This window comes from Rhinopithecus bieti, unplaced genomic scaffold (assembly GCF_001698545.2).
Source record: "Rhinopithecus bieti isolate Rb0 unplaced genomic scaffold, ASM169854v2 scaffold_12928, whole genome shotgun sequence".
NCBI classification, from domain to species: domain Eukaryota; kingdom Metazoa; phylum Chordata; class Mammalia; order Primates; family Cercopithecidae; genus Rhinopithecus; species Rhinopithecus bieti.
The window spans coordinates 3,038,751-3,051,368 of NW_016807614.1; the positions used below are offsets into that span (position 1 = coordinate 3,038,751).

The 12,618-nt window shown below is 38.3% G+C and overlaps 1 protein-coding gene and 2 pseudogenes across 3 annotated transcripts in view; 1 reads left to right on the forward strand and 2 right to left on the reverse strand.

The window, feature by feature from the left end:
* EFCAB13 (EF-hand calcium binding domain 13) overlaps positions 1 to 12,618 on the reverse strand; it is a 176,399-nt gene that overhangs the window by 127,412 nt on the left and 36,369 nt on the right. The window contains exon 9 of one of the 3 annotated variants that reach the window (XM_017882930.1): positions 5,218 to 5,289. The exons of the other annotated variants lie outside the window; for them this stretch is intronic. Coding sequence (XP_017738419.1) covers positions 5,218 to 5,289 — 72 coding nt within the window. The remainder of the gene's footprint in view (positions 1 to 5,217; positions 5,290 to 12,618) is intronic. 3 annotated transcript variants of the gene reach the window in all.
* LOC108536298 (protein DEK-like) lies at positions 1,001 to 2,375 on the forward strand (annotated as a pseudogene).
* Positions 6,619 to 8,116, reverse strand: LOC108536295 (UDP-N-acetylhexosamine pyrophosphorylase pseudogene; annotated as a pseudogene).

Genomic DNA, 12,618 nt, shown 5'->3' on the forward strand with positions numbered 1-12,618 from the left:
ATAATAATAATAATAATAATAATAATAATAAAAGCTGGCTGGGCGCTGTGGCTCACGCCTGTAATCCCAGCACTTTGGAAGGCCGAGGCGGGCGGATCCCGAGGTCAACAGATCGAGACCATCCTGGCTAACACGGTGAAACCCTGTCTCTATTAAAAATACAAAAAATTAGCCGGGCATGGTGGCCAGCACCTGTAGTCCCAGCTACTCCGCAGGCTGAGGCAGGAGAATGGCGTGAACCTGGGAGGCTGAGCATGCAGTGAGCAGAGATCGCGCCACTGCACTCCAGCCTGGGCGACAGAGCGAGACTCCGTCTCAATAACAAACAAAATAATAATAATAATAATAACTACAATGATTTGTTTAGGGAGACAATATAAAAATCTGTAAATTGTGACATCAAAAATTATAAATGCAGAAGGAGAGATGAGGTAAAAGCATAGTTTGTTTATGTAAGCAAAGTTAACTTGCTATCAGCTTAAAATTGCCTGTCATAACTACAAGATATTTTGTAAGCTTCAGAGTAGCCACAAATCAAAAACCTACAGTAAATAAAAGATAAAAGGAAAAAAATCAATAGAGAAAATCAATCACAAAAGAAGAGAAAAATAAGGAAACAAAGGATCTATTAAACAAGCAGAAAACGAAACAAAGGATCTATTAAACAAGCAGAAAACAATTAACAAAATGGCAGTAGTAAAATCCTTCCATATCAATAATTACCTTGAATGTAAATGAATTAAAATCTCCAAATAAAAGACATAAAGTGCCATGTGGAACTGTGAGTCAATTAAATGTCTTTCCTTTATAAATTACCCAGTCTCGGGTATGTACTTATTAGCAGCATAAGAAAAGACTAATACAGCAACCAAAACAGCATGTATAAAAATAGACGGAGAAGCCGGGCATACCTTGTTGATTCTGGGTAGCCGAGCGCGCGGCACGAGCGTCAAGCCAGACAGCGGCAGGCGCGCCTTCTCCTCGGCGTCGGCCACCGCCACCTCCCAGAACCTCCTCGTGCCCTCGCGTGCCAGGCCCGTGGAGGCCGGGATCCACGGTTCACAGCATGTCCGCCTCCGCCCCTGCTGCGGAGGGCGAGGGAACCCCCGCCCAGTCCGCATCCGAGAAAGAACCGGAAATGCCTGGTCCCAGAGAGGAGAGCGAGGAGGAAGAGGATGAGGACGACGATGAGGAGGAGGAGAAAAAAGAGAAGAGTCTCATCGTGGTAGGCAAGAGGGAAAAGAAGAAAGTAGAGAGGCTGACAATGCAAGTTTCTCCCTTACAGAGAGAGCCATTTACAATTGCACAAGGAAAGGGGCAGAAACTTTGTGAAATTGAGAGGATACATTTTTTTCTAAGTAAGAAGAAAACCAATGAACTTAGAAATCTACACAAACTGCTTTACAACAGGCCAGGCACTAAGAATGTGGGTCAGTTCAGTGGCTTTCCGTTTGAAAAAGGAAGTGTCCAATACAAAAAGAAGTAAGAAATGTTGAAAAAATTTAGAAATGCCATGTTAAAGAGCATCTGTGAGGGTCTTGATTTGGAGAGATCGGATGTAAACAGTGAACTAGTGAAGAGGATCTTGAATTTCTTAACGCATCCAAAGCCTTCTGGCAAACCATTGCCAAAATCTAAAAAAACTTATAGCAAAGGCAGTACAAAGGAACGGAACAGTTCTGGAATGGCAAGAAAGGCTAAGCAAACCAAACGTCCTGAAATTCTATCAGATGAATCTAGTAGTGATGAAGATGAAAAGAAAAACAAGGAAGAGTCTTCAGATGATGAAGATAAAGAAAGTGAAGAGGAGCCACCAAAAAAGACAGCCAAAAGAGGAAAACCTAAACAGAAAGCTACTTCTAAAAGTAAAAAATCTGTGAAAAGTGCCAATGTTCCAACATGGCATAAGTATACATATGTAACAAACCTGCACGTTATGCACATGTACCCTAGAACTTAAAGTATAATATAAAAAAAAAAAAAGAAAAAAAAAAAGAAAGCAGATGGCAGCACCACCAAGAAGAGTCAAAACAGTTCCAAAAAAGAAAGTGAGTCTGAGGACAGTTCAGATGATGAACCTTTAATTAAAAAGTTTAAGAAACCCCTACAGATGAAGAATTAAAGGAAACAATAAAGAAACTACTGGCCAGTGCTAACTTGGAAGAAGTCACAATGAAACAGATTTGCAAACAGGTCTATGAAAATTATCCTACTTATGATTTAACTGAAAGAAAAGATTTCATAAAACAGCTAATGTAAAAGAGCTAATTTCTTGAGATAGAGGACAGAGAAGATGACTCGTTCCCATAGATTCGAAGATCTGATTTATACCATTATACCAGCAAAGAGAATGTATTTCCTTTTCTAAATCCTTGTTAAGCAACATTAGAACTTACTGCTGACCTTTTTTATCTTGAGTGTTACGTGAATTTGAGTTGCTATTTTAAATTGGCATTTCTAGGCCATTTTTAGTTTAATCTTGCATGGGCATTAATTGTTCCTTTGCTTTTATAGTTTATTTGTAACATTTTGGGTTTCTTTAATAAGGTCATAGATTCTTGAACTCGTCTGGTTTTTAGTGTGCTTAATATTAGCTTGCTTAAGGGGCATACTTTTTAATCAAGTAGAACAAAAACTTATGAGGGATTTATACACACAGAGATTGCGTATTTAGTATATGAATGTTTTGAATACAGCATCTCTGTCAGTGTGAAAATGCGCAGCAGTGTTGTCCATCATACTTAAAAATTACAAGCTATAGTTGTCCAGATGACTGAATTGGAACTTTTCTCCCCTGGGCATGTGTATTATGTCAGATATGTTAGCATGACAGAAGTGACAGATGTTATTTTTGTTACTTTTTTTAAAAAAACAATTTGTTGTATATATTTTTTTTATTTTTTTGTGCAGACCACTTTTTAAACTCACATAGGTAGGTTCTTTACAGTTTAGCTATGGAATGTCAGTGTTCAGCCAGACAGTATGATGGAGCAGGGAAAGTCAACTCAGTGATGGAAAACTGAAGGAAACAGACAGTTATCCTGCTTTGCTCGAAAGTGTCATCAATTGTAATTTTAGTATTAACTCTGTAAAAGTGTCTGTAGGTACGTTTTATATTAAGGACAGACAAAATCAACCAATATCAAAGCTTCAAAACTTTGGGAAAGGGTGGGATTAAGTACAAGCACATTTGGCTTTTAGTAAAGAACCGTTTTTTAAAACCGTTTTTATAACGCTTTTGCTCATATAAAATGCTGATATTTACCGGAAACCTAGCCACCTTCATGATTACGATTAAAGTACCAGATAATGCCAGAATGTAATGTGCAAGTAATCGTGGATATCTCTGACAAAGTGTGTCTCAAAATAATATACTTTTACATTAAAGAAATTTAATGTTTCTCTGGAGTTGGGGCTCTGGCTTTTAAAGTTTGGCTAATCAGTGTTGATTCTAGATGATCAACATAATGGACCACTCCTGAATGAGACTAATTTTGTCTTTCAAATTTACTGTCTTAAATCAGTTTATTAAATCTGAATTTTAAAACATGCTGCTTATGACAGAATGACACATTTGATGTACCAATTAAGTGTTGAAAATACCTTTGCATCATAGAACAGAAATATATATGTTGAATGTTAACAGGTATTTTCACAGGTTTGACTTGTTTGATAGTTACTCAGACACTAGGGAAAGGTAAATAGAAGTGAACAAAATAAGCAACTAAATGAGACCTAATAATTGGCCTTTGATTTTAAATATTTAATTTGTTCTTATAAATCTTGTCAATAAAATTAATCTAAATAATAAAAAAAAAAGCCAGGCACAGTGGTTCACACCTGTAATCCCAGGACTTTGGGAGGCTGAGGCAGGTGGATCACCTGAGGTCAGAAGTTCAAGACCAGCCTGACCAATATGTTGAAACCCCGTCTCCACTAAAAAGACAAAAATTAGCCAAGCATGGTCATGCATGCCTGTAATCCCAGCTACTCAAGAGACTGAGGCAGGAGAATCGCTTGAACCCAGGAGGCAGAGGTTGCAGTGAGCTGAGATCGCACCACTGCTCTCCAGCCTGGGTGACACAGCATGACTCCATCTCAAAAAAAATGGACACAGAGACCAATGGAACAGAATAAAGAACCCAGAAATAAAGTCACATATTTACACCCAACTGATCAACTGTTCGTTTACGCCCAACAAAGCAACAAAGCCAACAAAGCAGTCAAGAATGTACACTGAGGAAAGGATACCCTCTTCAATAAATGGTGCTGGGAAAAGTGGATAACCATATGCAGAAGAATGAAACTAAACCCCTCTCTCTCATCATATACAAAAAACAACTCAAGCTGGATTAAAAACTTAAACATAAGACCTGAAACCAAAAAACTGTTTGATGATAACATAGGGAGAAGTCTAAGGATATTGGTCTAGGAAAGATTTTATGACTAAGATCTCAAAAGCACCAGCAACAAAAACAAAAATAGACAAATGAGACTATATTAAACCAAAAAGCTTCCAACAGCAAAAGAAATAACAGAATAAAGAGACAACCTCTTGAATGGGAGAAAATATTTGCAAACTATTCATCTGAGAAGGGATTAATATCCAGAATTTATAAGGAATTCAAACAACAGTTTAAAAAAAAAAAAAAAAAAAAAAACCTTAAAAACTGGGCAAAGAGCCAGACGTGGTGGCTCACGCCTGTAATCTCAGCACTCTGGGAGGCTGAGGCAGGTGGATCACCTGAGTTCAGGAGTTCAAGATCAGCCTGACCAACATGGTGAAACCCTCTCTCTACTAAAAATACAAAACTAGCTGGGCATGGTGGCATATGCCTGTAATCTCAGCTACTTGGGAGGCTGAGGCAGGAGAATCACTTGAGCTCAGGAGGCAAAGGTTGCAGTGAGCCAAGATCGTGCCACTGCACTCCAGCCTGGGCAACAGAGCAAAACCCCATCTCAAAATAAATAAATAAATAAATAAACAAACAAACTGGGCAAAGAACATGCATAGACATTTCTAAAAAGAAGACATGTAAATAGCATTTTGAGTATTATATTTTATCTCCCTGATTTAAGAGGGTAAATTATTCAGAGGTTTTCAAAATCCTTTATAAAATAAAACTTATAAATTAAGATTTAATGTAAAGACTTTAATTATAAATTAATTATAAATTATAATTTAAAAACTTGTCATAGCAACAAGAGCTCACTTACAAACATCCTCATACTGTTCCTGTAGCTCATTCAAAATAAATATAATATCCCCAATATCCACCATGTGGTTACCTGTAATAGAGTAAGTTCAAATACTGTATTTACTTTTGAACATAGATATATCTGCCATCCTATTCTAACATGAAAACAACACAGAATGTGTGGCAAGTAGGAACAAAGAGCCAACTATTACAAGTTTTGAATAGAATCTGAAATCATGAATTGATAACTCAGTACACACTAAAACATAAAGAGTAAGGCCATGGTCTTTTCTCCTTAATAAAAGAGTTTTTCATCAAAAGAAATAGTCATATTTTAAGCTCTCATGCAAATCAGGATATTTTTTCATTTTACATGTTTTTTAGAGTTTATTACAGGTATTTACTTACTCTTTTGACTTCATTTCTAGATTGTGAACTCCTCAAAACAGAGGATGTGTTTTTCATTTGTTTCCCCAATGCCTCGCAAAGTACCTACTTCTTATCACTAAAAATTATTTTTGACTGAACAAAATATACAGAAGGCAATAAAAAACAATGCAATTCTACATAGTGAATAGCAGACAATGATTTACTTTGTACCTTCTCCATGTCCAGCACTCTCATAACTTCCCACTATTCCTGCCCCTGCCTGTTGAAGACCATTTTTCTTCTTGGATAATGCATGAATGAGGATGTGTTCAGATGCAGTGACCCTGAATAATGTCATTTCAATTGTGCACAGAGGTAGAAAACGCTTTGCTCAATAATTCTTGCCTCCAAATATTTGATTTTGCTTGCCATCGAAGATGAAAACGACTGAAAATTTACTCATCTATCTATAATAGTGATGGGTTTTTTCTTCAGTCTATTCATAAAAAATCAACTGTTCAATAATATGCATAAGTGAAAACTCTGACAGGAAGAAGCAAATTTTTATTGTTTTCCACAGACAGGAAGATAAGTTTATTTTACTGTCCAATTATTTCATTTAAAAAGTTTACTGTTTGATAAAATAAACTTTTGGTATCATAGAAACCTTTCAACATCTACAATGACATATTATTACTATGCACAACTTCAAAAACAAATGCCTCCAGCTCCAAGTAAAGTGATGTTGAACATCCTGACTATAGTTCAGCTGTAGGAAATTTCTTGGATTGCCAATGGTTTCCTTGCCTTGGAAAAAAATACACAATTGAAAAATATAAATAAGACCTTCAATGAGTTGAGAATTATAAAAATGCTATCTGAAGTTCAGTCATCTAGATCTCAGGAAGTTTGCAGTAGCTATAAGAGTTCAACAAGCAAAATAAAACCCTGTGGATATTTAAACTTCAGTCATCCAGGAGGTCCTATAGGTTCACAGTTGGTCTATCAAAAATAAAAGCTATTCCTATTGTGGTAGAACTTGGTATCAGGTTCATATACCATTTTTCACCAGCTCATGAACTCCATTCTCATCGATGATTAAAGATGCATGGAATTCTACATCTGTACATAACTTCCTATTCCTTCCTCAGCATTAGAGATAAGAGGAGAGATTTCACACTGGATTGGTAAATCATTGGCATCCTTTAAGTGGGAAATTGCTGGAAGATGAGAGCCATTTTCATCTATAAAGTGATCCCTGCATTGAGAACCCAGCAATAATGAAAGTGTGCCTTGCGGTAGTAAAATTGTCTTTCCCATTCTGACTGTCAGCATTCTTTAGTGTGGAAAAGTCATCTTCCCATAATATTTCATAAACCACAAACTTCTTTGCGAACTAGAAGATGTCAAAGACAAATTTTTCCATACTGATTCCACTGGGTTTATCTGGCTTAATTAAGTACTGTTGGGTATCCACATAAGGAATCTTCTTTTGAGCCACATGGTGCTGCAACTGAGGTTCATAAACATTGACAACATCCTCAGAAATGGTACAGTGAATAAATGGTTGGCAATATTCTCCACATTGAACAGCAGTCATCCATTTGAGCTTCATTTTTGAGCTGTTGCCAGGGAAACATCACTATACTCTACCACCTGGTAAACTCCATCCACTCCGCAAACCACTCCAACCGGTTCTGCAGGGTTTGTTTTCTCTACCACCTTTGCTCCACAGTCTGCTCCTTTCTGAATGCAAAATCCAATGAACCGTGGGTCTGCCACTTTTACTAATATGTTGTCAACACAATAGACATGAATGCTCCAAATGCCTCTTTGCACCATATCCTCCACAATATGCCAGGCTGCAAGAGCCCAATAAAGACCACCATTCTCATGTGGAGCAATAGAAACTTTGTTCTTCTCTTCCAAAATAATTTGCCCATCAAAACTCGTGGCAGGGAGCATTCCTTGCTGAAAAAAAAGATTATATTTTCTTTTCTTTTTAAACCAAAGTACTTGTGCTTGGTGAAGAACTCCTTGTAGATTCCGCTGTTCTGCCACTGATCATTATATGGAATAATGCATTTGTTGCCATAATATTTTTCAGCTAACTATTGTAGCTTCAGGATATGCTCTGCTTGAATCTGAAAAAGTGTCTTATGGGATGGCAAACCAACATCATACATCCCCTTTGGATATGCAACGAGTCTAGTCCCCTGTCCACCAACTAGAAAAACTGTTACTTTGTTCTGAGAAATCTGGAAAAGTTCTTTGCTTTCTCAGGCCTGGAGCTGATCTAGCTTCCCTGTAGCACTGCCCAGTACCTCTCGAGGGACAAGTTCCATTCACGCATCCACCTTTTCTTGATGAGAGGAATGGTTAAATCCTTCAATGGCCTTTTGGAAAAAGAAGTTCAGTTCCTCAAAGTTGAAGGCCTAGAGCTCTGCATAAAGTTCTACCTGTTGGGCTTCCTCAAGCTCACTCCAGAAACATAGTGGGTGTTCTTGCTCAGCTTTGGACAACCTGAGTTTGAGGTCATTAGTGTTCATAATGCTGTGATAGCCAAGCTTTGTGAAAATAGGGGTGCAATGTATGTACCTACAAAGCTTCCTCAGTGCGACCACAGCTCCACCCGGCTCCTTCTGCGCTGGCGTCCTGCGTCCCCTCTGAATATATACCCTCATCCTGGGCCATGGCGGCTGGGTGGGGCAGGCCGGGACCAGGGCCGAGGGGAGTGGCCCAGCCACCCTGCCCCTCTTGCCGCGACGAGAAGCAAATATTTAAATCAAAGAATAGTATCATTTTGGTGTTGTGTCTACCTGATTCACTCTGATTCTCTGAAAATTGGTAAACTATGTATTTCAGGTGCAGGCCTTTAAATCCCTGCAAAGCAAGTACTATGTGTTTGAACCAATCAAAGAAATGCTAGACAAAATTGGTGCTAAATTGCCTTCTGATTAGAGATTGCTTCCTACATTCTGGTTTCTTATTTCCTTGGTATTTCTCCTCATCCTGGTTTTGATTATAGTTCTAACACTTCCCATAACCTCCCCCAGTAACTGGCACTTACGGTAGATTGATTGCATGTCCCATGTTCTTAGATCATAGCTTAAGTCCTAAGACAACTCAAAGCTTCTTCAACCCGCAAGCTCTTGAATCTGATCACTAAAAAGTATTCTGTTAGACCATACATGTATTAATCCAGTGGAAAAGGCCATCTTGCTTTTACCTGCTCTTCATTTAGAAAACTCCTTTCTCTGAAGAGAAGTTCAGCCTCAACTAATAAGAGTGTGGTAGTCAACCATGTTCACAGATTCATTAGCTCTTGCTCAAATTTATTCCTTGCATCTACGCAATAATAAACACCTATCATGAAACTCCCAAACAAATACTACCTACTTAAACAGTCCCTAGTGGCCGAAGACACATTCCAGAATCTGAAATGACGATCTTGGTCCCTATCTGACTTAGCAAAACCTTAAAGAATGATTCCTGGTTGAAACTAAGGCAATCAATACGGTCACAGGTATCATTTATTTCCTAAGGGAAGCTCAAAACAGCCTCCTACTCTAAAGTATGTAATTCTGGAAGAAATTCATCCTGGAAAACGCAACTACCTACTGTGAGAGGAAAAAAATGATCCTAATTATTAAGGTCATATATGCAAGGTAACATTACTCTGAAGATGCTAAGTGACCATTAACACTATATTTCTGTAATCTTCAGGTAGCTCCCCAATATCGAAAGCCTCCCCTAGTAAAAACTGCACTAGTCACAACTTTCCAACCAGTTCAATTTTTCAGATCTCTAACCTCCATGAGAGAAAAAAAAAACTGCTATACCAATACACTATTTCAGAAACCAAAATACCTGATCCTCTAAGAACTGCCATCAGCTGATTTTCCATATGGCACTTCTTGCCATATCTAAATAAAGCAAATCCTCCTTGGACTTTCCTGAAAATGTCAGAGGCATAATTCCTTCTCCCTCATTGTGAACATCTATAAAGATGAACATATTATCTACCTATCATCTTCAACAATATACCAAATACAAAAATAAGATGCTAGAACAGTACCTGCAGTGCTGTCTTCTTTTAGCAGGATAACTGTGTTATATTATTTCTTACTGCAAAATTCTGCTACAGAAAAATTAACATCTCCTACCTGGGTAACCCAAAATTGTTGGCATCCTGGGGTTAACTTTTCCTTTAACATTAAAATAGCTCAGACCCCAGAGCATACACTAACATAAATCAATACCTTGACCAAAATTTGAGGATTCCTGAGTCATTTGTACTCTTTTTGTTTATTTTAGGTTTGTTTCTCTATTCCCATGGACTCTTGATCTCACTTACATTATTACCTTCTACAGGTGCAATCCTCTTTCTGCCCCAAGCAGATCCAACATAGAACCCATAGGTCTTTATCCTTGAAATCTCCCCACCAACAATATTAATACAAGTCTATGGTATATAACCAACTTTTACTGGTAATTTGCAATTGATGGGAGTAAGGGAGTTCTTAAGAAGCACAGCAAGCAACTACATACTATAGTCCTAAAGTTCTGTGGTTACTCTACCCTCACTCACTCTTATGTTCTATCCATCTTCTTCCTCCACTACTTATGTACAGTACTTTACCTTATCTTTTTGCTCAATCTAGATGTTTCCCAGTATGTTTTAACTCTCATAATCTAATATGTCTATTAAGATTATTTTCCTGGTCAAAAGATAAGGACTTTCCTTATGAGGAATTTTGCCTCAAACTGCAGCCAGCTTATTCATATGATAAAATGAAGAATATTTTGTTCTTTCTGATTGGAAGATGTGGCATGAGGAATCAGAATGATCCACTCATTCAACAAATATTTGTTGAGCGGTTAATATGTGCCATAAGCACCATGCTAGGTATTGAAGATACAATATTAAGCTAAAGCAGACATGATATCTGCTCACCTGATGCTCAGTCTTATTTGAAATACCATGTCAATCCAACAAAAATACAAATTTCAATTGTAAATCGTGCTATGAGAGTGTATAACATGAGAATCTGACCTACTCAGAGAGGTCTGGGAAAACATCCCTGAGAAAAAAGACAGTTGAGTTTGGAGCTAAAGTGTAAGTAGGAATTAACTTATACTTTAAGGGGAGAGAAAGGTTCAAGGAAGAGAAATGAACACATGCAACAGCCATTTGGCAAGAAGGGGCATGGTATATAGTTGAAACTAAGAAGGCACAGAGAGCAAGGGAGAATATGGTCTCAGATAAAGATGAAGATCTGGGTAAAAGCCAGAACATGCAAGACCCTGTAAACCACACTAAAAGAGTTATTTATCCCAAGAGGTATTATTAAATTTCATGTGAGGAGAATAACATGATCAGACCTGTATTTGAACGAAGATCATTATGGCTACACTGTAAAGGAACATAAGAGTGGATAGGGGTATATTTGTTAGGATGAACTGCAATGGTCCTGAGGAAAGGTTATGTGAACTTGGACTAAGATAGGGAGATAAAGAGAAATAAATCAGGCCGGGCTTGGTGGTTCAAGCCTGTAATCCCAGCAATTTGGGAGGCCGAGACAGGCGGATCACAAGGTCAGGAGATGGAGACCATCCTGGCTAACACGGTGAAACCCTGTCTCTACTAAAAAATACAAAAAACTAGCCGGGCGAGGTGGTGGCTGTAGTCCCAGTTACTTGGGAGGCTGAGGCAGGAGAATGGCGTGAACCCAGGAGGCGGAGCTTGCAGTGAGCTGAGATCCAGCCACTGCACTCCAGCCTAGGCGACAGAGCAGGACTCCGCCTCAAAAAAAAAAGAAAAAAAAAGAGAACTAGATCACATCTGTACTCCCAGCACTTTGGGAGGCCAAGGCAGGTGGATCACAAGGTCAGGAGATTGAGACCATCCTGGGAACATGGTGAAACCATGTCTCTACTAAAAATACAAAAATTAGCTGGGCGTGGTGGCACGTGCCTGTAATCCCAGCTACTCGGAGGCTGAGGCAGGAGAACCATTTGAACCAGGGAGTCCGAGGTTGCAGTTAGCCAAGATCACACCACTGCACTACAGTCTGGCAACAGAGAGGAGTAAAAAGAAAAAGAGAGAGAAATGGAAAGACTTAAGAGATATCTATCTTATATACAGAAAAAAGGGAAAAGTTTTTAAAGAGATATATCTAAGACTTTAAATAAGGGAACTATTGCATGAGGAATAGAGAAGTAGAGTTATCAAGGATGACTCTCAGGTTTCTACCTCACCCTTCTTGTGTCTGTTCTAGGTGCCAAGCACTGTGATAAATGTTTATATTTAATTCCTATAACAATTCTATAAAATTAGTATCATTTGTCCAATATACCTCCCCAAATAAAGCAGGAGACCTGGAGACCGAGACCAGAACTCCATAAGCCAAAAAGCAAGGTACTGCAGCTGTTTCATATATGATTTCTGTTGTTCCTGGTAGGGCATGCCCTAAAGGCTTAGGATCAGTCTTTAAAATCCCCATTTTACATTTTCATACCCCATCATATCCTTCCACTCATGCCTCACCCCAGAGCCCACCATACCTGACTTCTTAATAGAACTCCATGTGGCCGGATTCTATCTCCAGACCACATATCAGCAACCAAAAGCCCACTACAAAACCACCATTAATAAATGACAGAAACTAGTGGAAGCCCACTCAGAAAGATGTCATGTCTGAGTATTTTTCTGCCATATTTACACAAACTGTTCCTTTGGCTTAAGATGTTTTTCTCACTCTTCGCTACCACCTTCAACTACTTAATTCATACTGATCCTTCAAGATTCAGCTCAGACATCAGTTCCTCTGATAATCTTTCCCCAAGGCTTCCAGTATGTATTAGCAGCCTATGTACACTCTATTATAGTATTTGCCATGGAGCATTTTAATTTTTGGTTTGCTTAGTTTTTTCCACACTTGAATGTGAGTTCCCTCAAAAAAATAAAATAAAAAATAAATAAATAAATAAATAATAAAAAAAAGAAATGTGTTTTCTTCATCTTTGCATCACGTAGCACAGTTCCAGG